The sequence below is a fragment of the Barbus barbus genome (genome assembly GCF_936440315.1).
Source record: "Barbus barbus genome assembly, chromosome: 3".
Lineage (NCBI taxonomy): Eukaryota > Metazoa > Chordata > Actinopteri > Cypriniformes > Cyprinidae > Barbus > Barbus barbus.
The window spans coordinates 17,478,602-17,504,569 of NC_136731.1; the positions used below are offsets into that span (position 1 = coordinate 17,478,602).

The 25,968-nt window shown below is 38.1% G+C and overlaps 1 protein-coding gene across 1 annotated transcript in view; it reads right to left on the reverse strand.

Moving 5' to 3' along the window:
* Positions 1 to 1,085: 1,085 nt before the first annotated feature.
* The window catches only part of LOC306850999 (bMERB domain-containing protein 1-like), a 28,129-nt gene continuing 3,246 nt past the window's right edge, over positions 1,086 to 25,968 (reverse strand). Inside the window, exons 2-6 of the mRNA XM_079387002.1 lie at positions 15,826 to 15,949; positions 13,852 to 13,925; positions 6,528 to 6,642; positions 4,965 to 5,035; positions 1,086 to 3,291 (exon numbers count right to left, since the gene is read on the reverse strand). Of these exons, the coding sequence (XP_079243128.1) occupies positions 3,173 to 3,291; positions 4,965 to 5,035; positions 6,528 to 6,642; positions 13,852 to 13,925; positions 15,826 to 15,949 (503 nt within the window). The 3' untranslated portion in view covers positions 1,086 to 3,172. The remainder of the gene's footprint in view (positions 3,292 to 4,964; positions 5,036 to 6,527; positions 6,643 to 13,851; positions 13,926 to 15,825; positions 15,950 to 25,968) is intronic.

The window sequence follows — 25,968 nt, forward strand, 5'->3', positions numbered from 1 at the left end:
GCATATTAGAATGATTTCTCAAGGATCACTGAAGACTGCTGAAAATTCAGCTTTAATATCACAGGAATAAAATACATTCTAAAATATATACAAATACATAGAATCTTATAGGCTACTATAGTAATATTTCACAATAGCTTTACTCTATTGTTGCTTAAGTAAATGCAGCTTTGGTGAGTCTTTTGTCAAAAACATTTAACTGTGTATCTTCAAACAGACAGTTTTAGGAGCTCTACAGAAAAAAGTCCTCCATGAGTCTACAGTCAATAACCTGTGCAGATAATGGACATAAAAACACACAAAAAAACTTTGTTTGGTCTTGTCAGCAGCACACAAAGCAAGGGAAAAGGCTCTTTACAAGAATAAAATGGTCTTTGCTAGAGCAGAAAGCATTTTATAAGAGACGATAGTTCATTTGAAAAATGAATCCGCTTTTCATTTTTCAGCTGATTGTCAATAATTTGACATTCAATTAAGAGATATGTATTATGAGTTTCATTCTGACGTGATCGTGACAGCAGAGGTAAACATCACACTGCCAGCAGCGACAGGGGAAATGAGCTGGATTTCTCTGCAGCTGTGGACAGAGTTCAACCAATCAACAGAAATGTCACAGACGCTGGATCCTCTGTGAGACCTTGATGAAGAAGAATCGGCCATGTAAACTGAATCCTGATTATATTGTGCAGGGCGAGAGTCTGGTCATTCAAAATACCAACAGATTTGACATCAGCAGACATTTACTGCCTGTAATTTCTCGGTTCCTTCCTGCCGGAACCTGTCAATAAAGCCACAAACTCGGTGACCTTCCTTTATAAAATACGAGCAATGCTAGTGCTCAGGATGAGATTTGTTGGGACTTTTGTTGCAGTATGGAGATTTTTCTAATGTGAAATCAACATAAAATCACTCTTTCCACACTAACAAATCTTAAGAAATGGTCACTGAATGTTGATCTTTTCTATTCATTTTATATTATATTATTTTAGTTTGATTATCATGGTTTTGTTATTTATATAAAAAATGATGTTGTGTCTATAGTATATTTATCTGTCCACTAAAAGACAATGAAGCATCGTTTCATTCATCATAATTCTTTTATATTCATTAGTGGAAAAATATCATTTAGAGGCATGAAAATAACAACAGAAGCATCAGCATGAATAAATTCCTGCACAGCTAAGCAGCATGTCAAGTATCTCTGTGAGCATTATATTTCAATATTTTGTTGCTGCACATATTAACAGACAATTATCACCAGCTTCACAATTTGATTTCTTTTTCAAAGATAAAATACTTTTAATTTTTTTAGTTTTTTTTTGCATAAACAGTTAATACGATGCATCACAAATACACTCTGGTGTTTGGGGTTGGAAAGATGTTTTAAACATTTCTATGTTCACCAAGGCTGCATTTATTTGATCAAAAATACAGTAATACTGTGAAATATTACAATTTAAAATAACTTTGTATTTTCTTATGTTTTAAAATGTTGCAGTTTTCAGCATATCTTGCAAAAATAATTCTGTAATGCTTAATATTTGTGCAGAAACTTATCTGTTTTATTTAGATATTTTGTTACATTATAAATGTCTTCACTGTCACTTTAATGCATCTTGCTAAAAGTATTGATTAAAAAAATCTTACTGACCCCAAACTTTTAAACAGTAGTGTACACAATTTGTGCATATAAATAATGTTATTAATACTAAAGCACATTATAGTGGAGAAAGATTTCCTTATTAAATTTGAAAATCAACTACATTGGGTCAAATATAAATATATTTGTTTTAACTTTCAAACTGCATTTGTATCAAGATACATACTGGACACCACAAAACTATACAACTTTCATCAACATAATGGTTAAAAATGAAGAAGAAATCTGTGATGTAGCAGTCAGAAGCACAGGTGTGCATTCACCTAATTAGTAAGCAGATATTCTGGCAATCTCTGCTGTTTAATTATACACCATCATTAAAAAAAAACAACAACATGCTAGTACTCCTCAGTACTCATCTAAGCATATGAAACATTCGTTAAGGTTTATTATTTTACTTCCAATCCCTTGTTACTATGAATTCGTTTTTATTTTTGTTTCAATTTGTTTTTGACATTTTTTAAACAGGTTTATATACTAGTTTTTATTCATTTGATTTCAGTTTTCATTTTAGTTATTTTATGACAATTGAATGAAAATGAGAAATGTGTCTTGGCAACTAGATGAATTATTTTTTTTTTTTTATATATATACTTGATTTCATGTTAGTTAACATTATTTCAATTTTTTATGGTTTTAGTTTTAGTGACCTGACCTAAAATTTCCCAATGCAAAACTCAAGTGAAAGTATTTTTCTATCTAGCCTAACTGGAAAGATTTTGGACAGGGCAGATCCTTATCGCCCTCCCTATCATCAAATATTGACAGAGTCTTAATTTTTAGGTGAACTATTCCTTCAAAATCCAAGGACAATGCCAGTGTTTTTTTGTGTCATACATTGTGGTTGGCTGGTGATGCAACTCCACAACATATAATTGAGTCTTTTGCAAGAAGGAAGAGAGGAAATAATGTGCTAGCAAGAGCAAGAGCTTAACAACCGCTCATGGGAATTCTGCAGCTGAGCCTGACGTTAGTCTGCTTTAAAAGAAGAGTTCACCCAAAAATGAGAATTCTGTCACAATTTGCTCACCCTTATCCAGACCTGTATATATTTCTTGCTTCTGTGAACCACAGACGAAGATATTTTGATGAAAGCTGGTATCCTTATCATTTTAGTTCACATTTAGTATAAAAAAATACAATGGAAGTCAATGGGAACCAAAACCTTTTGGTTACAAACATTCTTCAAAATATTTGAATTTTTTTGTGTTCAGCAGAATAAAGAAACTCTTCATAATGGATTATGGGTGAGTAAATGATAACAGAATTCTCATTTTTGGGTGAACTATGCCTTTAAAACTACACTGTACCATCTAACCACACTGCTAATTCTAGATGTCTCCTCTATTAGGTTAATGCAATCATTCTTAATAATATGCACATCAGTTTGGCGCTCATGCATTGCCATCTGTTCTGAAATGTAATGTGAAAGAGTGCTTGAAAATATTGTGCTGAATCACGGATCTGAGGGCTTGTTGATTCGCCACTCTGTCCTGTTTTACATTCACATATCTACATGATGGAGCAGGTGAAGCCGCAGCACTCTTTCAGCAGGGTGACACCTGTCTTGGTCACGTACGGAGACGAGGTCTGCTGGGCTCTGGACGTCATTCTCTTGTCCTTGGTGTGACCTGAATGAGAGCGAGCGAGAGAAACACAGTGACCTGCTCTGAATCACACTCAAGACTCTCTGAACACCGTCGAGCATCAGCGCTGAGGTATATTCATACCTGAACATTTGCAAATATATTGAGCTTAAATTAATTTTGACAGCATTAGATGAGTTGAAATTATCTGTGCACTACAAAAATGGGTTTCAATAGTTGTAAACAGAATTAAGATTACTGGAGTACATTTAGCAAGAAAATACTATTTCATATAAAATACTATTTTTCTATTTCAAAATGTAAAGTTTAATTCAATGTGTTAATTAAATATAAGAACTTTTAATGTGTCAATTAAATGTGAAATGTACTAACAATTTCTGAGTGAAAACTGTTTCAATATTTGTTTTTATTTTTTTTTGTGAATTCAGGAAAGTGCTATAAAAATACAACTGAATTTCAAGTCAAGTTAACTTTGGTAAAACTCAAATGGATTAACCTGAATTGATTTTAAAAGTCAGATTTCAGATGAACTGAACTAATTTGAAAAGCACAGTTCATAAAATTTGAGTTGATTTGAACTGAAGTGAATTGAATTAGTTCAGATCAATCCAGCTGTTTAGATTGGTATATAGTATGAGATTTATACATAGTATGTTAAGGGAAATCTCAATTGCTTGATTTTTATATCATCAGCCATATTATCACCCATCAATATATTAATATTTGGATATAAAGTGCATCTGACTTTACCTGCATACAAACAGCACACTTACGTAAAGTAATATACAGTATAGTATTTAAAAAATTGCAAATGTAAAAAAAATAAATAAAACAAATTGTAAACTTAATTGTTGCAAAATGTAAACAGTACACTCATGTAAAACATTAGCAAAATGTAACTATTATCGCCCAGCTCTTTATAAAAAAATTGGACATTTATCCACATACTGTACATACAATATACTTGCATAGGGCGATATATATATAATATAGCACATCTCAGCTGCTTAATTGCTTTGTATCAATGCAAAATGTTAACTATTCACCAGCTCTAGTCTGCCAAATATGACTATAGGGCATGAAGATTTTATGATACTACAAACATTAACATCATGATTTTCTGTAAAGCTGCTTTGGAAAAAAAAGAAGAAAAAAAAAAAGCGCTATGTAAATAAATCTTGATTCACACTGAACTGAACTGTGGAATAGAGTTGGACTGAGTTCAGATGAATTAAAATATGTTTACTTTGAGTGAAAAGCTCAGTTCATAAGCTTTTTAAAAGCAGCACTAAAGATTATGAAATATTTCTGTAATTTTGTGAGATGTTTCAAACTCTCACCACATTAGTATTTGACTGTGTTCTCTCTAATTTACAGTCAAGCCTTCCCAATTTCAGTGACATTCATGTACTTCTGCACTATTTATTCCTATTATCTGAACTAGCTCATTAGTTTTGAACTAAAAGAAAACAGATGAAGACCGCTTATTAACACCTCGAGAACAGAATTAACATTCACGCTTCTGACAATACCACACCATAAGCAGATTTTCATTAAACTTGAGAAGGCAGTGAGTAAAACAATTAGGGAGATGCTCAAAGAATGCATTGTAATGTTAATTTGTGCATTCAACACTGAAATACGGAGGTTTAAGACCTTGGCCTTGAGCTCACAGCACCACATTAACACATACATACTTTTCATGCTGCACCTGTTGGGAAATTTGGTCTGTAGGAAGTCAGCCATCTCTTTGTCCTCTTCTCGCTCTCTGAGTGGAGAATAACAGGCGTCAGGAAGGCAAACGCACAAATACATACAAATACACAAGTTAGGATACATTTTCATGTGCACATGCCATTCAAAAGTTAGGGGTCAGTAAGATTTAATGTTTCTGAATGTTATTCGAAGAAAAATACAGTAAAACAGTAATATTGTTAAATGCTTTTATAGAAGGTACATGTGCATTCCATTAACAAACCTTGGAAGTTGTGTGCCAATTTAAATGTCTGGGGTCAGTAAGATTTTTAAGAAATTCATATTTTTATTTAGCAAGGATGCATTAAATTGATCAAATGTGTCAATAAAGACGTTTATGTTATAAAAGATTTCTTTTACAAGTAAACGGAAAAATAATTTCTATTCATCAAAGAATCCTGAGAAAATGCATCTCAGTTTCCACAAAAATATTAAGCAGCACAACTGTTTTCAACATGGATAATATTAATAAATGTTTCTTTAGCAGCAAATCAGCATATTAGAATGATTTCTGAAGGATCATGTGACACTGAGGTAATGATGCTGAAAATTCAGCTTTACCATCCCAGGAATTACATTTTAACATATTCAAATTAGTGCTGTCAAACGATTAATCGCTTTAAATTAATGCTTTAATATATTTCAGACTTAAATGAAATAAATTAAAACTGATTTTTAAAGCTTTAGATACAAAATCATTGCAAATTGTCCTAATTTTTTTATCTAATAAATCACACTAAGCTTTCTGCATTTATATATTTTTATTGCGATTATATTCAGCATTTTTATAAGCCATTGTTCTTGTTCAGTTGTTGTTTGCTCCCCACAATGCCACAAAGATTTACTATTTTTTTCCACAGTCCCTGAAATGTAAAACCAGACCCACACGCAAACAACTGTGAAGTGAGACACCGAGCATTAATCACACATTCACACTCAAACTCCAAACAATCAATTATTCTCTTAGCACATTGTTTTAGTGTGCAAACCGAGAGTGTTCGACATCTCTCTGTCTCTCCACCATCCATCTGTGTAATAGCTGCTTGTCATGTGGGTGACGCCAGCTCATTTATCCCATGAATAAACTGTGAGGACTTCATTCGTGCTGGGCTCTGATGCGTGCGTCACTCACGATTACACACACACACACGAGGTCTTGGCAGATGGCAATCAGCCCAACCCACCGAAAAAACACATCTCTTTTCTTTCTTGCCTGCAAATCAATCTCTCTGGTTTCTCAGAATCAAGCCGCTGGGACTGTCTGTGAGCGTAATGTGAGGTGTGTGTGTGTGTGTGTGAGTGAGAGACAGCCGTGGTGAGGTAAGGGTGGATTATTGGCTTCAAGTGGAGGGTAACTGGATTGCAGTATCTTCACAGATGAGGGAACAGCCACAAGAGGCACAAAACACATTCTTGGGGCCGACAGTCACGCATGCTAGCCAGCAATCTATAGGGTTGTGGGCTATGTTTCTGTCCCTGAAGGCCGGCGGCTCTTTAAAACTGACCTGAGCCTCTCAAACTCCATGTCATCCACTAAAAAGTCCCGCGTCTCCACCAGCTTTTGGATCTGCTGAAGTAGTTCTTCCTCACGCTGCCTGTCCTCATTTGACTTGTCTTTGTCTGCAAAAAACATTTGAGCAAACATGGAATTAAAAAGGCATTTATAAATGTTACAAAAAGATCTCTATTTCAAATAAATGCTGTTCTTTTGAACTTTCTATTAGTCAGAGAATCAGGAAAAATTTAAATGCACCACAGTAGCCACAAAAATATTAAGCAGCACAACGGTTTTCAACACTGATGAGAATAAATGTTTTTTGAGCAGCAAATCAAATAATTTCTAAAGGATCCTGTGAGACTGAAGACTGGGGTAATGAAGCTGAAAATTTTGCTTTATAGCTCTCAGTCGTATGTGTCGGATCCCCACTATGATAGCAGCAACTGTCACAAATATTTACAGAACCAGCAGAAACCCAGTGTGCCTGTAGCCTCCTCTATTTCTGTTTTATCACGTGATAGAAAGTCTAAGGCCTTCTCAAGCCGTATGGCTGACCCATCTAATCTGCGGCCTATTATGCATCAATCTAAGATTGCTGTAGAGACAAAATGTAATTCCATCAAGTTAGCATTTTTAAACATCCGCTCATGAAAAAATAAATCACTTCTGATCAATGATTTAACCACAAACAACATGGATTTTATGTTTCTAAATATAACATGGCTAGAAGACAGCTGCACTGCATGTCACACTTCACCAGGGTCACGGAACCAGGAACGAGGGAGCGAGGAGTACTTTCAAACATGACCTTTTAATAGTCCAAACACGTAGGGAACACAGGGAAAAGACGTTCAGAACCGACACAGAGGCAGGGAAACACCGGGCTTATGAACACAGGATAATGAGTGAACTAAGGGGACACACCTGGGATCAAATTAACAATTAACATGAGGGAGAAACTGGGTCACAGACCACATGGGGAGCAAAAACAGGTCCATGATCCTGACATGTCGCCCCCTTCCGGAAGGTGCGTCCTCGCACCGTTGAAACATCTAAAAGGGGAGGGGCGGGTGGGAACTAGGGAGGCGGCTCAAGAGAACGGACCTCTTGGAGGGGGCCGGCAGACAGAGACCAGGGAGGCGACGAAGGAGGGAGGAGCCAGGGAAGAGACAGGAGGGACCCGGAGCAGGAGGCGCACAGCTGGACCCAGGCCACAGCCATGAAGATGGCCCACGGTGGAGCCGACGGAGGGAGGAGCCATGGAGGAGGGATGGCCGCCGACTCCAGGGGGCCGACCAACGGCGGCAGAGTAGGTGGTGGAATAGCCCGAGGCGGAGACGGAGAGACAACGAGCCAGGGAGATGTAGAGGATCCGGGGGGGACAGGGTGGAGCTGAGGGCTCTGGCGACCGAGGCGGAGACCCAGAGATCCGCGGCGGAGCCAGAGCGACTGAGGACCCAGGTGGAGCTGAAGGGAGGAAGGAGCCCAACGGCCAGTGGGATGGAGCGACGAGGCGCAGCCAGAGGAGAGGAGTCCTGAGGCGATGGCGGGTGGACGCCCGACCAAGGCGGAGCCGGAGGGACGAGGGAGCCTGGTGGAGCTGGTGGATCAAGGGGTGACGGTGGAGGCGAGGGAGCTCGGAGCCGAGGTGGAGCCACTGGGTCTACGGGCGGAGGCGGAGTCCGGGCCTCGGAGGCTGGAGGTGAGAGATACTCCAGCCCCGGCGACGCTGGAGGATGGCAGACCCACGGGGCTCGCACCGTATAGATGGAGGGCTGAGGGCTAGTGGGGGGGCTGCCAGACGACAGCGGTGGAGGAGGCAGGAGAGGGTGGGAGGGTGGTCATTTTTGAGGAGCGGGCACTGGGGGGCACATTCGAGGAGCAGGCACTGGAGGATCGGATGCCCCCTCTCTGTCCAGCAGTCCCAGATCGCTCCTCAGCCGCAGTGCAGGGGCAGAGCGCCACTCCGCGCTCACACCGTCCACGGCTTGCTCCCTCGTGGTGGGCACTGATGCCGGCTCTCGCACCTGGTCTGACGGGTTGGGCTCAACTTCCGGGGCGATCATCCGCTCAGTCGCTCGGCTTCGCACTGGCTCGTTGATCGCGGCGGGGAATGGCTCTCCGTCATCGGTGGGCTCGGGCTGGTGCTCCGCACTGCGGGGAGATGGTGGGCTGGGCTCTGGGTCTGGAGTGGATCTGGCAAGATCATCCTCAGGGGACACTCCATAAAGGCGAAGAAATCCTCTCGAGGACCATCTTCGGACGACAGCGCTCTGCACGCGGTGTTTAGGCTTCCATGAAAGAATGAGCAGAGCGCGACGTCCGGGTAGCTGGTGACATTAGCTAACATCAGGAACAGTCGTGTGTGGTCCTTGAGAGATCGGTCACCCTGCTCCAGCAGGAGGAGGAGGAATTCGGCCCGGACAAAGGGATCCATGGGGCACAACGGAAATAAAAAACACTGAGAAAAACCAAAAAACAAAACGGAGGGTACAAACGGCGGTATCTGTTTAGGTCGGTTCTTCTGTCACACTTCACCAGGGTCACGGAACCAGGAGCGAGGAGTACTTTCAAACATGATCTTTTAATAGTCCAAACACGTAGGAAACACAGGGAAAAGACGTTCAGAACCGACACAGAGGCAGGGAAACACAGGGCTTATGAACACAGGATAATGAGGGAACTAAGGGGACACACCTGGGATCAAATAAAAAAATTAATGAGGGTGAAACTGGGTCACAGAACACATGGGGAGCAAAAACAGGTCCATGATCCTGACAGTGCAACAGTCCTCAATGAATCAGCCCCTCCTAACTTTAGTTTTATAAGTGTCTGCAGGACTGTTAGGAGAGGTGGAGGTGTAGCTGCTCTATTTAAAGATGTTTATCAATGCAAGCAAGTGTAATTTGGTCAGTGTTTGTCTTGAATATCTAGGTATTGTGCTGAAAAGTGCTCCACACATTCTGTTTATCATTATTTACAGGCCTCCAAAATACTCTCCAGCCTCCAGTCAAGCTCTCCAGGCTAAAAATCCAGTCAAAAAGCTTGGGGTGATTCTGGAGACAGACCTTCATTTCAGTAGTCATGTCAAAGCAGTAACTAAATCAGCATGCTGTCATCTCAAAAACATTGCAAGAATTAGATGTTTTGTTCCCAGTCAAGAATTGGAGAAACATTCATGCCTTTATCACCAGCAGGGTGGATTACTGTAATGGTCTCCTCACTGGCCTTCCAAAGAAGACCATTAGACAGCTGCAGCTCATCCAGAACACTGCTGCCAGGATTCTGACTAGAACCAGAAAATCTGAGCACATCACACCTCAGGTCCTTACACTGGCTTCCAGTTACATTTAGGATTGATTTTAAAGTACTTTTACTCCTTTATAAGTCACTCAATGGCCCAGGACCTAAATACATTGCAGATATGCTCACTGAATATAAACCTAACAAACCACTCAGATCATTAGGATCGAGTCAGTTAGAAATACCAAGGGTTCAAACAAAACAAGGGGAGTCCGCTTTTAGCTATTATGCCGCCCGCAGTTGGAAACAACTTCCAGAAAAGATCCGGGCCTTTATTCCTAAAGATTCTAAGAATCGTTTTAGAGAGCTCCTAATTTAGCTTAAAGAATTCTAACTAGGAGTCTTAGCTTAAAAGTGATTCAGGACCAATCTGAGAGCAACTCTGAGTGAGGAAAAGACAAAAACTTTTATCTTAGTGAGGAGGCGGGGCTGACCCCGTTTCTAGGAATGACACATTCTTTTGAAGACTGTGATTGGTTGGTTGTCAAGAAGGAACTAAAAGAGCGCTTTTAAGAGTAGGGTATATTATAAGCCTTCACTTTGAAATTACAGGCAAAATTTTTCCTGTTTTACCGTACTCGCTCTCTCTCTCTTTCTCTCACACACACACACACACACACACACACACACACACACACACACACACACACACACACACACACACACACACACACACACACACACACACACACACACACTATATATGTATATATATTTTCTTTATTTTTTATTTACCATGCTGTCATACTTATTTTATAGGAAATGAACAGCGACATAAGTGGTGTAACAGACCCAAATCATCACTGCTGCATAGTTGCATTTTTCCAGTTCCCAAATATGTTAATATAGTGATTCCGTCCATTTCTGGCACTATGGCATTTCAGCGTGGTGTCGGAGTTGTTAGTGTTTCTCTAATAAGATCGTTCACAAACATGATCCCTGCATGAGCTAACGTGTAGCGTCTATTAACTCACTGTCATGCATTGTGTGCAACGCATTTCCTCTCCATGTTTCATGTCCATTTTCTCCACTGCTAAAGAAACTCTTAAGCCCCTTAAAAGTCCTCGTCCGTATTCCTAACTATTTTGGACCTTAAGACCTCTTTTAAGGGTTAAGATGCTTTCTGAATTACTTTTTTCTTTACTAGGATCTTTTCTTTAATTTTAAGAGGAAACACCCACATTTCTAAGAATTTTCTTAGAATTTTGTTACTGAGCAACTCTTAGCACTAAAATTTTTCATGAATACGGGCCCAGATGTGCTAAAACATTAGCCACATTTAAATCCAGACTCAAAACTCATCTGTTTAGCTGTGCATTTGTTGAATGAGCACAGTGTGTGTTATTTTAAATTGTAATAATATTTCGTAACATTGCATTTTTGATTGAATGTAAATGAAAATTTTAAATATTTTTTTTTATTATTGGATGCCACTTTATTTGGAAAATAAAGCCTTCCTTACACCTACCTCTAACTCAAATACCCGTGAAGCACTTTATTTCTGCTTTTCGAGTAATTCCTTTGTTTTTATTGAAAATAAACACCTTTCCTGATATGTGATAGGAAAAGGGAGAAGAACGAGTTCAGCAAAAGGTGAATTCAAGTCGGCGAAGATAACCTAGTAGGCAGTACGGCGACATATAACGCCGTTGCGTTGCGGGCATCCCAAATTCGAATCCTGGCTCGAGAACCTTTCCAGACCTTTCTATTTAAGAAACGGTTTCCATTTCTGCGACGTCGCAGCTGGAGCAACAACTTACAATTGCCATGATTATGTGCTTTATTCAAAGTTAAACATATTAGTTTAAATATCATTTTGTGTGACCTTATAGCCATACTGAAAGCAACAACAGATTTACCTCAGACTTTGAAAACAAATAAAGCAAAGATGTACGTTAAAACTGTGAACTCAACGCAAACCAACAGGTGTATTCCAAAACAAAGATAGTATCAGTCACTCAGTATTACATACATTTAATAATATTAAAAAGGTTTAACATTTATGAATTAGATTATAAAGGTATCCATTTTGTTGCGAGTGCAGTGCGCTTCCAGAGAGAGCCTGCCCACACACGCTTTTGATTGGCTGTGATATTTGATTGATTCTGTCGTGTCGCATTTGGTGTGGACACCCAAATTGCTTGTCACTGGAATCTTGTCGTGTCGCATGTAGTTAGGACACGGTGTTACTCCTTACACCACTGCAGCTGTTATGTGGGCGTGTTTAGTGAGAGGAGCTAGTGTAAACAGCTTCAAGGCAGGCTACTGTGTAAACAGACACTCCATTTCATATGGACTACTTTTACGCTTGTTTTTTTACATTATCTGAGCTTTTCAGCATCAATGTATGTGTAACGGTAACATGCACCAGGGAACACAGGATCCAGAAATATGATGAAAAGGCACTTTAATGAGGACTAGCAAACGTTTCCAACAAAGGTTACTTTAAGACTGGACGATGAAACTCAAGAAACTAAAGGCTTATAAAGACAGAGTCTAATGAGCAAACGAGATGAACACAGGTGAGAATACTTAATGATTATAGACTAATAATGAACTAATTACAGGAAACAAGAACAGGAAACACCAAATATGGTCAAAACAAGACTGAAAGGAAACCGACATGTGACAGTATGCATCACATTATTTTTTTAAAGTTGTAACTAAAACTAATTATTGGAGTTATTTCAGTCTTTCTACTTAAAAAAGTCATGTTTAATTTAACATGTTACTTGTGGTTTCATTGTTATTATTTGTAAAATCAGTTTCTAAGTGAAAATTGTTTCCTTAGCTTTTTTAGCAAATCCTACACCATATTTTCCTTGTATTATTTTATATAGAAAATAAGAAATTATTGCCTTTTGTTGTGAAGATAGGAAGTCATTATGGTTTGGATCAACATGAGGTATGAGTAAATGATGATAGATATGATAAAATATGAAAGTACTTCAAAATCCTGATTCCACAGATGAGCCAGAGAGGACCTGAAGGTCTAAATGGACATCACTAGCACTAGAATGCGTTTCCCACTTGGGTTGGGATGGTACACAGTATAAGACATTATTATCTGCCGGTGTGGATAAATAACCTCTTCTGTGCGCACAAGCTTTGTATGCACTTGCAAAATTAGGTTTCAGCAGTAAACTAAATGTGGTGTATGCTTCATTCGTGCATCTCCTTGGAAACAGGAGACCTATAGTGAAGTATGTCACAACCAAGATTCAAGATTTTTTATTCTTCACATACACAATTATACAGAGTATAACCAGCGGTGAAATGTAAGTCACGTCCGCTCCAAGGACAGTGCAATTGTGTAGAATACAAATATTAAGAAAAATAAAAGTAAAAAAAATAAAAGAATAAAATAAAAGATAAAAAATACATGTCTTCAACCATGTGCTGAAGACAAGTTGACATGAAAGCAGGAGGAATGATGCTAATAAAGAACATCAAGAAATTAAAAGCAGTTGCATAATACTAGATAGCCAATCCATTTTTTCTTGAATTCTCTTAGATGTTAGCTGAATCAATTTATTATGCGCTATGGTTCAAAAGTTCCGGGTTAGTAAGGGTCTTAATTTTTTTATGTTCAAAAAGGCTGCATTTATTTGATTTAAAAAAATACAGTAAAATTAGAAATATTATGGAATATTATTATAATTTAAAATGCTTGTTTTCTGTTTAAATATAGTTTTCAGCAGTTTTCAGCATCATTACTCCAGTCTTCAGTGTCACATGATCCTTCAGAAATCACTCTAATATGCTGTGGGACTAATTTGCAGTTGAATATTTTGAATGTACTGAAGAAAAAATAACACTACTTGAGTACCTAACAGACATGATGTTTGGTTTAGAACTGTTTAAAGCATCAGGGAGCTGCTCGTTGTCTAGGAATTGTTGTTGTGGTAGGAATTGAAAACAGATGTTCTTCACCACTGAGAATGAGATCTGTATCATCTCACAGGCTCAATGCAAAAGCACAATATTATTGCTTAAAATTCTGGTACAGCATTTTTTGGTGAACATACCTGGGATGGAAACCAATTTCTGGAGTTCTTTTTTGAGCCTTGTGATCTCCTTACACAACTGGATGTCATCCATCCTGACAAATAAGGACAAAATGAAGAAAAATCAATGTAATTGATTTTTTTTTCTTTTAAAGTTGCTGTATGTAGGATTTTGACTCTACTAAAGCATAAAAATACCATAATATGTTTGCAGATATTTAAGAAACATGCCAAGTTAACACATTTATCTGAAAAACAATGCTACAGTCAGTAATTCTCCTTTGAAAATGTGCGTTTCGGGCCGGAATGCCTGTATATGTTTTGGTTGGCGGAAAAACATATACAGGCGATTTCATTTCATTCATCGTCATGTGTGCTCGTTCCTGTTGGTGTCCTTAATCTGGCAACCTGCATGTGCCTCAAGTCTGAGGAGGAGGTGCCGGGTGAAAAAACCCTCTCCAATAATTTGGACTGCAATACCTATGTCAATCCTACATACAGCACCTTTAACCATCAGTCAAACTCCTCAGTTTCATGCTTTAAAACATTTTCCAGTCAAGTCAGAAATCAAGGTACCCAGCTAATAGGAAACCTTATTAGAAATGAGAAATTTTAAGTTCTGGTAAGGTTGTTATAAAATTATGAACAAACTTCTTCCAGTAACCATCCAGAATGTTTGTTCAAAGTTATCTGGTCTAATAATGTTTTTAAAACATTAGCACATCATTTACAAATCCTTCATATAGAACTTTTTTTCTGAAATGCTTTAGCTGGATGTTTGCATAATATATATAGATATATTTTTTTTTAAGTTACTGTTATAGAATGTTTAGAAACATTCAAAAGTAACAATTTGCAAAATTAAAAAAATGGAATGTTCCTTTAACATTTGGATAACCAAGAAAATAAATGTTTAACCATTTAAAAAAAATGTATGCTTTTAACATCCAGAAATAACATTTTCATAAATTAATAGATCTGTTCTTAGAACATATTTTGTTAGCTGGGTAAGTGTGAATACCATGATTTCACTGGTTGATGCCAAAGTAGTCTCTATTCAGCAATGAAATAACAGATAATATATTTTTCTAGATAGTATTCACATTGCTTTCAAACACACACAAATAACAACACAGACACATATATTTGTAGTTGATGTCTAGCTCCGGCAGACACATATTACTGCCATAACAGACAAATCTCACTTGCAGGGCTTGTGACAGACTCCATCAGACGCTATTGTTGTATTTGACAATTAACAATAATGATATATTTGTGTGAATATAACATAACAGAAAGAATACGGTTCATTTTATTTTCATTTCAATGGCTTATACCTTCAGTTCTGTGTGTCTAAGAAAATACCTAGCTAAAATGGTAACTGTTGACATGAAATGAATGTAAATTACCCTATAATTACCTGATGACATTCAGATATTCAATACAAATAACGTTGTAGAAAATAACTTTGAACTCATGCATATGATATATGTTATTTTTTATTGGGTCATATCAGCTTACATAGCCTCACCTGTGTTGTATTGCGTTATGGGACGCTTACTTTAATTTTCTGTTGATGTCTAATGTATTAGAGGAAGTATTATTACGGATTGTGGAGTTGTATTTTGGCCAGAAGCAATGCTTTAAAGTTAAAACACCTTAATGATAGATTTGTTTCTTACAAACATGGAGCTTTTCACTTTATAAGACCTTAATTGGTGGACTGGAGTTACTTGTGGATTATTGTGATGTTTTTATCAGCTCTTTGGACTCTCATTCTGACGGCACCCATTCACTGCAGAGGATCAATTGGTGAGCAAGTGGTGTAATGCATGTATAATGTAGTACATCTCATATGGACTGAGGGTGAGTAAATTTTCAGCAATTTTTCATGTTTGGGTGAACAATTCCTTTAACCTTGTATATAAAAGAGCTACCTCAGGTTCTACCATTGAACAAGAACACAGTCAAAGTCATTCAAAAAACCCGACTCACATATATCTGAGCTCAGATTCTTTCCGGACCAGCACGTCCTTTATCCTCTCGATTTTGAACAGCTCTCCCTCAATATCCTCCACAGTTATGGTGGAATCAGCCATGGACACCACATCCTCGTCAGCTGTGATGCAGAACACATGAACTATGATGAGAACTGCTCATGCACATTACATTACATCCATGCAAAGAAGCAATTTCAGAAAAATACACTGCAAAAAAAAAAAAAAGAGAAAATATTTTAAGCGTGATGTGACAGCTCAATTTTTTTTTTTTTAATCCCCTCAAAAGCACTTTCTCAGAACAAAGCAATCACAGATTCTTGGCAAAGTGATGTAGTTCTGTAGGTGTAGCAGGTGTAGACAAGAATGTCTCCTAAGTGACTGAGGTGTTCTGTTGTTGGATGTAATAATGAACATAGCATTTTACTCCCGACATCAGTGCATTACGGTGATTGTTACAAACTTTGTACGTTTTCTGTAACGATAACATGGTAACACTACATTTATAAAGGTGTTTGTTAATGACTAATAAGTCATTTACAAATGTATTTTAAATTGTTTTTGAATAAAAACGGTGACTTTAACACAAGAACAGAAGAGAGGGGCGGGGTGAGCTGTAGCTCATTAGCAGTTAAAGGGACATGCACCGAAACGGGTCACTGTAAACAGAGCTACAAGGTAAAAAGGGTGTTGTTTTACATTACCATTGAGAAATTTTAACCAAAGTATGCTATTCACTTTTCATTAAGACCCTAAAGAATTATATCAACTTGTGGAAAATGGGCATCCGATGACCCCTTTAAAACAAGAAAAATATCAACTATATCAAATAACAAGTAACAAGTTACTTTTTTCTTATTTTCTTATTTACTTTTCTTCAGATTTAAAAATCACTCAATTTTGTCACATTGTTCACAGGAACAAGACTTATTTTCTTCTGTCATTCTCCTCCTGAAGTAATTGTACCCTGATTTAAGAATGTTTAGATAGTTGTACTGGAAAACAAGGCAAAAAATCATTATCATTATACGAAAATCATTTTTTGTAATGTACCACCAACTGCTGTCACTATCCAGTGACGTTTGTGATTTTTGTGAAAAAATTTAAATAAATAAACCATAATAAAATATAATAATTATATATATACAATATAACATACACTCCAAAAAGTGATGTTGACTTAACTTAAAAAAAATTGAGGAAACCCCTTGCCTTAAAATGATCAAGTAAATAATAATTAAAAAAATTAAGTTAAGTGAATTGTCAGGTTCACTTAACTAATTTTTTTAATTATTATTTACATGATCATTTTAAGGCAGCGGGTTTCCTCAATTTTTTTAAGTTAAGTCAACTTATCACTTTCTACAGTGTAATAATTATATATATATATATATATATATATATATATATATATATATATATATATATATATATATATATATAATATAATTTGGATGGACATGCATGACAGTATTCCAGAGACACAAACAATGTTTCAAGCAAACAATGATCAAAACTTTGTATTAGATACTATATACTGTTTTGCCAGTTTGTTGTCTTCCCCTTGAAGATAAAAATAACAGCACGATCACACATTTCTACAGAAGCAGGGCTTATCTAGTCTGGAATCAACTAACAAGCACCCTGGTGTTGTCCAGCCACATTTCAAACCAGGCTGAAACTAAGGAGTTGGGTGACGGTGCAGCAGCGTGTGTTGTGTATGATGCTCATCACTGTGCTAATTGGGCTCGTGTTATTATTACTGAACTCTGCATGAATCCGAGGGTGGGCGAGAGCATTCTGGTCACTCTATGACAGACCAACATCATTTTATCGCATGTAGCGTTGATTCTGAGAGTCAGTGCTCTATATATGTGTGTATGATTACAGGCACATACTAATAAAACCGAAATAAAAAAATATTAGGAAATATTGAAGCGTACATTCTGCCACAAAATTTCATATTAAACATTTCATAAAAACAGTCTTTTAGAATCTGTTTTGATTTGTTTAGTTTGTCTGATGAAAAATGTGTGGTTTTGGATTATTGTGATGTTTTTATCAGCTGTTTGGACTCTCATTCTGATGGCACCCATTCACTGCAGAGGATCCATTGGTGAGCAAGTGATGTAATCCTAAATTTCTCCTAATCTGTTCTCATGAGGAAAAATCTCATCTATATCTTGAAAGGCCTGAGGGTGAATACATTTCAATTTTTTGGTGAACTACTCCTTTAAATAACTCTGTCTAAAAACCAAGATAAAACGAGGTTCCTCTAATGTTTTATTTGTGTGCACAGTCACTGCTCATTGATTTTTTACAATTCCACTTCTCAATTCGATGTCTGCATTTCAAAGACCTTCAGCCTTGAGAAAAACAGCAGAAATTGTTTTGCACTCTAAAAAGGGAGGCAGTCCGTATCCTCCGATGACTCATTTGGCTTATCCTATGATGCGTTCAACAACTGCAATGCCTCATAAACTAAGTTCTGTCTCTATGGCAACAACCTGGGCCTTCAGTTTTACACAGTTATTGGATTTCCAAACAATGGGATTGACCCCCAAATCCAGTAGCGTTCTGGTTAAGGCCACTGCAATCCCTGGTGCAGATCGACAAAGCAAACATATGTGGCATTTCACTTATTTTAAACCTATGCATGTAAACATGAAACTAAAATGAATATGAATTATGCAATACTTACTGGAATGATATGCTATTCCACATATGCAGACTTATATTACAAATATTGTACTGTATGTAATATGTAAGTGTGTCTCTGTATGGGCTATTGGGGTTGTTCAATATCTTTCATTGCTGTCCTTTTCTAAAGAAAACTGAGTTAAAGTTATATTACTGTTATTATGATTTTTTTAGCACACGTAAGCTTAGAAAAAGCATGTGTAAGCACCCGGTATGTATGTATGCATCATAGTGTTTTTAGCTGAATCTAATTTACGACACTTTACGACACAATATTGTTCCTGAATTTTTTTTTTTAATGGCTAATGTTGGGATACATTTGAAGTGGTCTGGCAGAGAGTTCCATAATGTTGCCCCTTTTATTGAAAAGGCAGTTTGGGCAATTGATGTTCTACAGAAAGGGATACTAAAATTGCCTTTTAACGCTGATCGGGTGGTGGATCTGGTACCCCTTTGCTGTCTTGTTATTATTTTGCAAAGGGGTGTGGGAGCAGCGTTATTTAGGCATTTGAAGACCAATTTAACAAAATGCAGGGAGAAAAAATTTGCAAAACTTAAAACCTTATATTTGCTTAAAATTTGGCAGTGATGGTACCTTATTCTCTTCTTGTCCAGGACTTGTCCAGGTTCGGTTATAAAGACACTCTAAGGTCTTAACTGATGACTGGTGAGCTTGGGACCATGTGGTTAAGCCATACGATATGTGTGAAAGAATCATAGAATTTATAAAAATTAAAGCACAGTCAAGAGTCAAGCAGTTTCTTATCATCATAAAACAGCCCAAGTTGGCCTTAATGGTTTTACAGATTTTCTTGATATGACTTTTAAAATTCAACTGATATAATTATTCCCAGATACTTCACTTCAGGTACTTATTCAATAAGCTCCCCATTAATTTGTACATTCAGAAGTTGTGTTAGAGGCAGTTTTTCAATGGAAAAGCAGTTTTTTTTGTCTGTGTGTTTAAAGTTAAACAAGATGAAGACAGCAAGGATGATATTTTGTCTAAGTTGGCATTTAGTTTGTCAGCCACAGAAGTACAGGTATTACCAGATGCGTACACCACTGTGTCATCTGCATACATCTGTAGACCTATATCTGGACATACGTCTGGCAAATCATTAATGTAGATGCTGAAGAGTATGGGTCCCAAGACAGTGCCCTGAGGGATCCCGGTTTCAATTTTGACAAAGGTGGATCTCACATTATTAATTATAAAACACTGTTCACGGCCTTTTAAATATGATTCAAACCAGGACAATGACAGTTTAGATAAATTGAATTTACCTAATTTTGAAATTAAGGTGTTGTGATTTACTGTATCAAATGTCTTTTTTAGACCTAGAAATACTGCACCAACTACATTTCCCTTGTCAAGTAATTGTTTGATATTTTTGGTTAATAAACAAGTAGCAGATTCTGTAGAATGATTGTGCCTGAATCCAAATAGCAGAGGACTCAGATAATTATTTGTCTCAAGATAATGCATCAATTGTTCTGAGACAATCTTCTCCAGAACTTAAAAAAAACTGGAAGAAGACTAACAGGTCTGTTATTACAAGACATTTTAAAAAAGCAAAACGGTCATATGCCCAAAAAATCAACAACCACTTCACAGACAGCAGAGACACACGGAGCCTGTGGCAAGCCATTCAGACCATCACAGACTACAAGCCCCCGCCACAGGCCTGTGATGAGGACACATCCCTCCCCGATGCACTCAACCACTTTTATTCACGGTTTGAAATGCAGAATGACACACCTGCACAAAAACTGCCCACACCTCCCAACGACCGGGCGCTCTGTCTGTCTCCAGCCGACGTAAGGAAGACCCTATCTAGGATTAACCCACGCAAGGCTGCGGGTCCTGACAACATACCTGGCCGTGTTCTGAGAGACTGTGCTGCACAGCTGACAGATGTCCTAACAGATATCTTCAACACCTCGCTGAGTCAGGCAGTCGTCCCCACGTGTTTCAAATCCACAACAATCATACCGGTACCAAAGAAATCACCTGTGTCCTGTCTCAATGACTACCGTCCCATAGCACTGACTCCAATCATGATGAAGTGCTTTGAGAGGCTAGTCATGCATAACATCAAAACCAGCCTCCCCAACACACTCGACCCGCTCCAGTTTGCATACCGTCCAAACCGCTCTATGGACGATGCAATTTCCTCCACCCTCCACCTGGCTCTTACCCACCTAGAAAATAAAGACTCCTATGTTAGAATGCTGTTCATTGACTTCAGCTCGGCATTCAACACAATAATCCCACAACAGCTCATAAATAAGCTAAACCTGCTGGGCCTTAACAATTCCCTCTGTAACTGGATCCTGGACTTTCTAACTGGAAGACCTCAGTCAGTCCGTGTCGGCAACAACACCTCGAGCACTACAACACTGAGCACAGGTGCTCCACAAGGCTGTGTGCTCAGCCCGCTGCTCTTCACACTGCTGACCCACGACTGCACTGCCAAGTTCAGCTCCAACCACATCATCAAGTTTGCTGATGACACAACAGTGGTAGGTCTCATCAGCAACAACGATGAAACGCACTACAGAGAGGAAGTGGCACAGCTGGCTGAATGGTGTGGCACAAACAATCTGTCCCTCAATGTGGAGAAGACAAAGGAGGTTGTGATGGACTTCAGGAGAAACTCCGTTGACCACCCCCCACTGACCATCGACAGCTCGACTGTGGAGAGAGTCAGCAGCACTAAATTCCTGGGGGTGCACATCACAGAGGATCTCACCTGGACCACCAACACCATGTCACTCTCCAAAAAGGCACAACAGCGCCTACACTTTCTCCGCCGGCTGAAAAGAGCAAGTCTCCCTCCACCCATCCTCACCACATTCTACAGAGGCACCATTGAGAGTGTGCTGACTAGCTGCATCACTGTCTGGTACGGGAACTGCAGTGCTGCTGATCGCAAGACCCTCCAGCGGACAGTGAACACAGCTGCAAAGATCATCGGTGCCCCTCTCCCCTCCATCCTGGACATCTTCCTTACACGATGCTCCAGCAAAACCAACAGCATCGTGAAGGACTCCACCCATCCCTCCCACAGTCTCTTCCAGCTCCTACCATCAGGAAGACGGTACCGGAGCATCAGAGCCCGCTCCGCCAGACTGCTCAACAGCTTTTTCCCCCAAGCTGTGAGAGCCCTGAACTCAAACCACCCCGCCCCCCTCTGAAACCCCATGCAAACCCCTACCTCCTGAACATGGACCACCCCCCACCCCAAACCTTACCACACCAAAGAAAAACTGTATGGAACTTTAATTATTTTTTTAAATTTATTTTATTCTTATTTTTCTTTACACTATGGACACTCTCCTCTATGTGCACTATGGACACTTTACACTATGGACACTCACACTCTACACTATGTGCACTATGGACACTTACACTTTACACTATGTGCACTATGGACACTTACACACACTGCTGCGTGTGCACAATCTCACAAAAAACTCAGCAATATATGTATGTTTACATGCTCATGCACTACAAATCATCCTGCACTGTTCCCCAACCAGCTGCTGACTCAAATGTCTCTCTTTGCACATGTACAGTATTTGTGAAGCATTCGTATAGTTTGTATTTTTTATCTTCTATTTTTTAGTTTGTATAGGGTAATATTTATGTGAAGCATTCGTATAGTTGTATTTTTTATCCTTTTAGTTTGTATAGGGTAAATACTTATATATAGTATACTTATAGTTAAATCTGTTAGTAGTGTATAGGTTTATAGTGTTTTTTTTACTTCATTGTTGTAATGTCTGTATTTATGTAGCACCGTGGTCCTGCGAGACACGACATTTCGTTCCACTGCATGTCCCCACATGTAGCGGAATGACAATAAAACTTGAACTTGAACTTGAACTTTATCGTCTCCAGATTTAAAAAGATAATACAGTTTTAATAATTTTTTGTTTTAGTTTTAATACAATGACATACAAAAGCCAGTGTGTTTTCACAGGATAAACAGGTTTGTTTACATATATATCGTTCATAAGATAAGTTCGGGGTAAGATTATTTTTTTTTTTTGCATTTATTTGATTACAAATATTGTATAAAACAGTAATGTTGTGAAATATTATTACAATTAAAAATGATTGTTTTCTATTTTAATATATTTTAAAATGTAATTTATTCCTGTGCTGGCAAATATTTTTAGCATCATTACTCCAGTCTTCAGTGTCACATGATCCTTCAGAAATCATTCTAATATGCTGATTTGCTGCTAAATAAACTATTATTATTAATGTTGAAAATAGTCGTGCTGTTTAATATGTTTTTGAAAACCATGCTAGTTTTTTCAGGATTCTCTGATTAATAGAAAGTGCAAAAGATCAGAATTTATTTGGAATAGAAATCTTTTGTAACACTATACATGTCTTTACTGTAATCTTTGATCAATTTTACACATCCTTGCTGAAATATTCTAAATTTAATCTGAATTAAAAAAAAACGTATAAAAGACTGTGAACAGCTTAGAACACTTAAAAAAAAAAAAACCTTAGTCAATCGCTTTAACAAATGGCACATTTTATGTGTAGAGTAAAACGAGTGGGTTTGGAACAGAGATGCAGTGAATGTGAAAAATAAAAGCATTCACAGGAAAACTAAATCCCACAGAATCACCAATTTAAAGGTGAAGTGTGTAATTTATATCAACACACAGCATCGTTAAGGGGTTCAACTTTATGTCTAGTGTTTAAGAGGAAACCCAGGTGAGTTCACTGGCTTAAAGATGGTGCTATCTGTGTTTTTACTGGCGGCTGACACTGACACCTTCCTCAGGCTGTAAAGAGCGAACACATTGTTCTGATATAAGCTACATCTTTTATCCCTCCATCTCTCCACTTCAATGCTTTTTCTCTCTCTCTGCCCTCGGAAATACTATAAGCTATGAGTCACCTCGCAGCGCTGAGCAGATATTGGCTTTTAATTGCCTGACAGTCAGCGAGAAAAGACGTCTAAACAAACCATATCCACCAAGGGAAAACAAAAGGGATGGAAAACAGGAGTAATAAATCAAGAGCAGGATTATGGGTTACCTTGAAGTGGTCTGGTCAGTGTCAGTGTGTTTCGGTGTGTGTGTTTCGGTGTGTGTGTCTGTGTGTGTGTGCGTGTGTGTGTGTGTGTGTTTCAGTGTGTGTCAGTGTGTGTGTGTGTGTGTGTCAGTGTGTGTGCATGTTTATGTGGTTTATGAGGACACAAATTTGTATAATGACATGGGTATGACAGAGGTATTACAATTTGAAGGTGGTTTTTGAGGACACTGCCTATGTCCCCGTAATTCAAAAGGCTTAAAAAACATACTAAATGGTGTTTTTTTGAAAATCTAAAAATGCACAAAGTCTCATGTGAGGGCTAAATTTAGGTGTAGGGCAATAGCATACACAGTTTGTTCAGTATAAAAGCCATTACGCCTATGGAGAGTCCCCATAAACCACAAAAACCAACATGTGTGTGTGTGTGTGTGTGTGTGTGTGTGTGTGTACCTACTTAACCATATTTTGGTTAAGTAGGTACACACACAATGTATTTTGTACACACAATTAATTTTGTAACCAAAAGTGAGGTAAACCTGACAAAATCTCCAAAAATCATTTGTAAAACAGGTTTAAAAATAAACTAAACAAAGTTATTTTGAAATTGTAAAAATGCAGAAAGTCTCCTGTGAGGGTTAGTTTAGGTGTAGGGCAATAGCACACACAGTTTGTTCAGTATAAAAACCATTACGCCTATGGAATGTCCCCATTTAGATAGCTAAGTAAGTGAAGTGACATTCAGCCAAGTATGGTGACCCATACTCGGAATTCGTGCTCTGCATTTAACCCATCCAACGTGCACACACACAGCAGTGAACACACACACACACACACCCGGAGCAGTGGGCAGCCATTTTATGCTGCAGCGCCCGGGGAGCAGTTGGGGGTTCGGTGCCTTGCTCAAGGGCACCTCAGTCGTGGTATTGAGGGTGGAGAGAGCGCTGGACATTCACTCCCCCCACCTAAAATCCCTGCCGGCGGGGACTCGAACCCGCAACCTTCGGATTACAAATCCGACTCTCTAACCATTAGGCCACGACTTCCCCATGTGTGTGTGTGTGTGTGTGTGTGTGTGTGTGTGTGTGCGCGCGAGTCAGTGCCACCCACCCAAATGTTTCAGATCAATCCTGACAGATTTATTCACATGTGTCAGTTCACCAGAGACTTGCTCTGTCTCACTCATGGAAAACTCTGCAGGACTGACAGGAATTCACAGCTTCATGTATCAAAACAACAGTGATACTCTGACAGGGAACAGGTAAGAAGTCAGAGAGGATTCAGATGGAGATGGAAGAAATGCAAGAATGTGAACTTGAGGTTTCTTAGTCATGTGAAAAAAGTAAAAACTTGTCTGAAGATCAACTAAGCCAGTGATTCTCAACCAGAGGGATGTGTAACCCAACAGGAACTTGGAAAGATTGTGATTTTGCTTTGTGAACCCTATACAATAATGTAGAAACGAGTATAAATCAGTCTTGGAGGGTGAGTGTTATTTAAAGTGTCAAGAATTGTCCATCTTTACTAAAAAATTAAATATTATATAATATAAAATAAAAGCCTATAATTAGCCATTTATGATTTTGAACTGTGATATTATTTGCATTACAATTAAGCACTTTTAAATTCCCTTTTAATTCCAGTTATTTATATATGCCTACTTCTCAGTTCCAATAATAATTATTATTAGTATTAAATATATTATTAAATATAACAATTGTATAATATTTTATCAAATAAATGTATTATAGATGTGTGTGTGTATTTAATTTGTATAATGACATGACGGAGGTATTTCAATGTGAAGGTGATTTATGAGGACATTTTCTCTGTCCCTGTAATCCAAAAGATTTAAAAACATATTAAATTGAGTTTTTGAAAATCTAAAAACGCAGAAAGTTTCCTGTAAGGGGTAGGTTTAGATGTAGGGCAATAGAAAATACAGTTTGTACAGTATAAAAACCATTATGCCTATGGAGATTTCCCGTAAACCATAAAAATCAATGTGTGTGTGTGTGTGTGTGTGTGTGTGTGTGTGAGAGTGTGTGAAAAATATCACTGGTGAATGGCGATATCATAAATATTAATGCTGGTCTTCTACTAGTGTCTATACTATATAAAAAAAACTTAAACACAATACATAGTAAATGATGATAAGTGAATCAACAGCCTTTAAAACATTAATGTGACAATAACAGATCAGGTTGGCACATCTCCTACGCTTGAAAATCCCTTAAACCTGGAGATTGTAAATCTACGTCATTCCTGTTGGAACAGAGGAGGCGTTGGGATCTCACGCTATCTCACAGTGTCAATCAGTCTTCACAGTTTCAGTCACAATGCCTGGAGAGACTCCTACACCAGCTCATGCAGTAC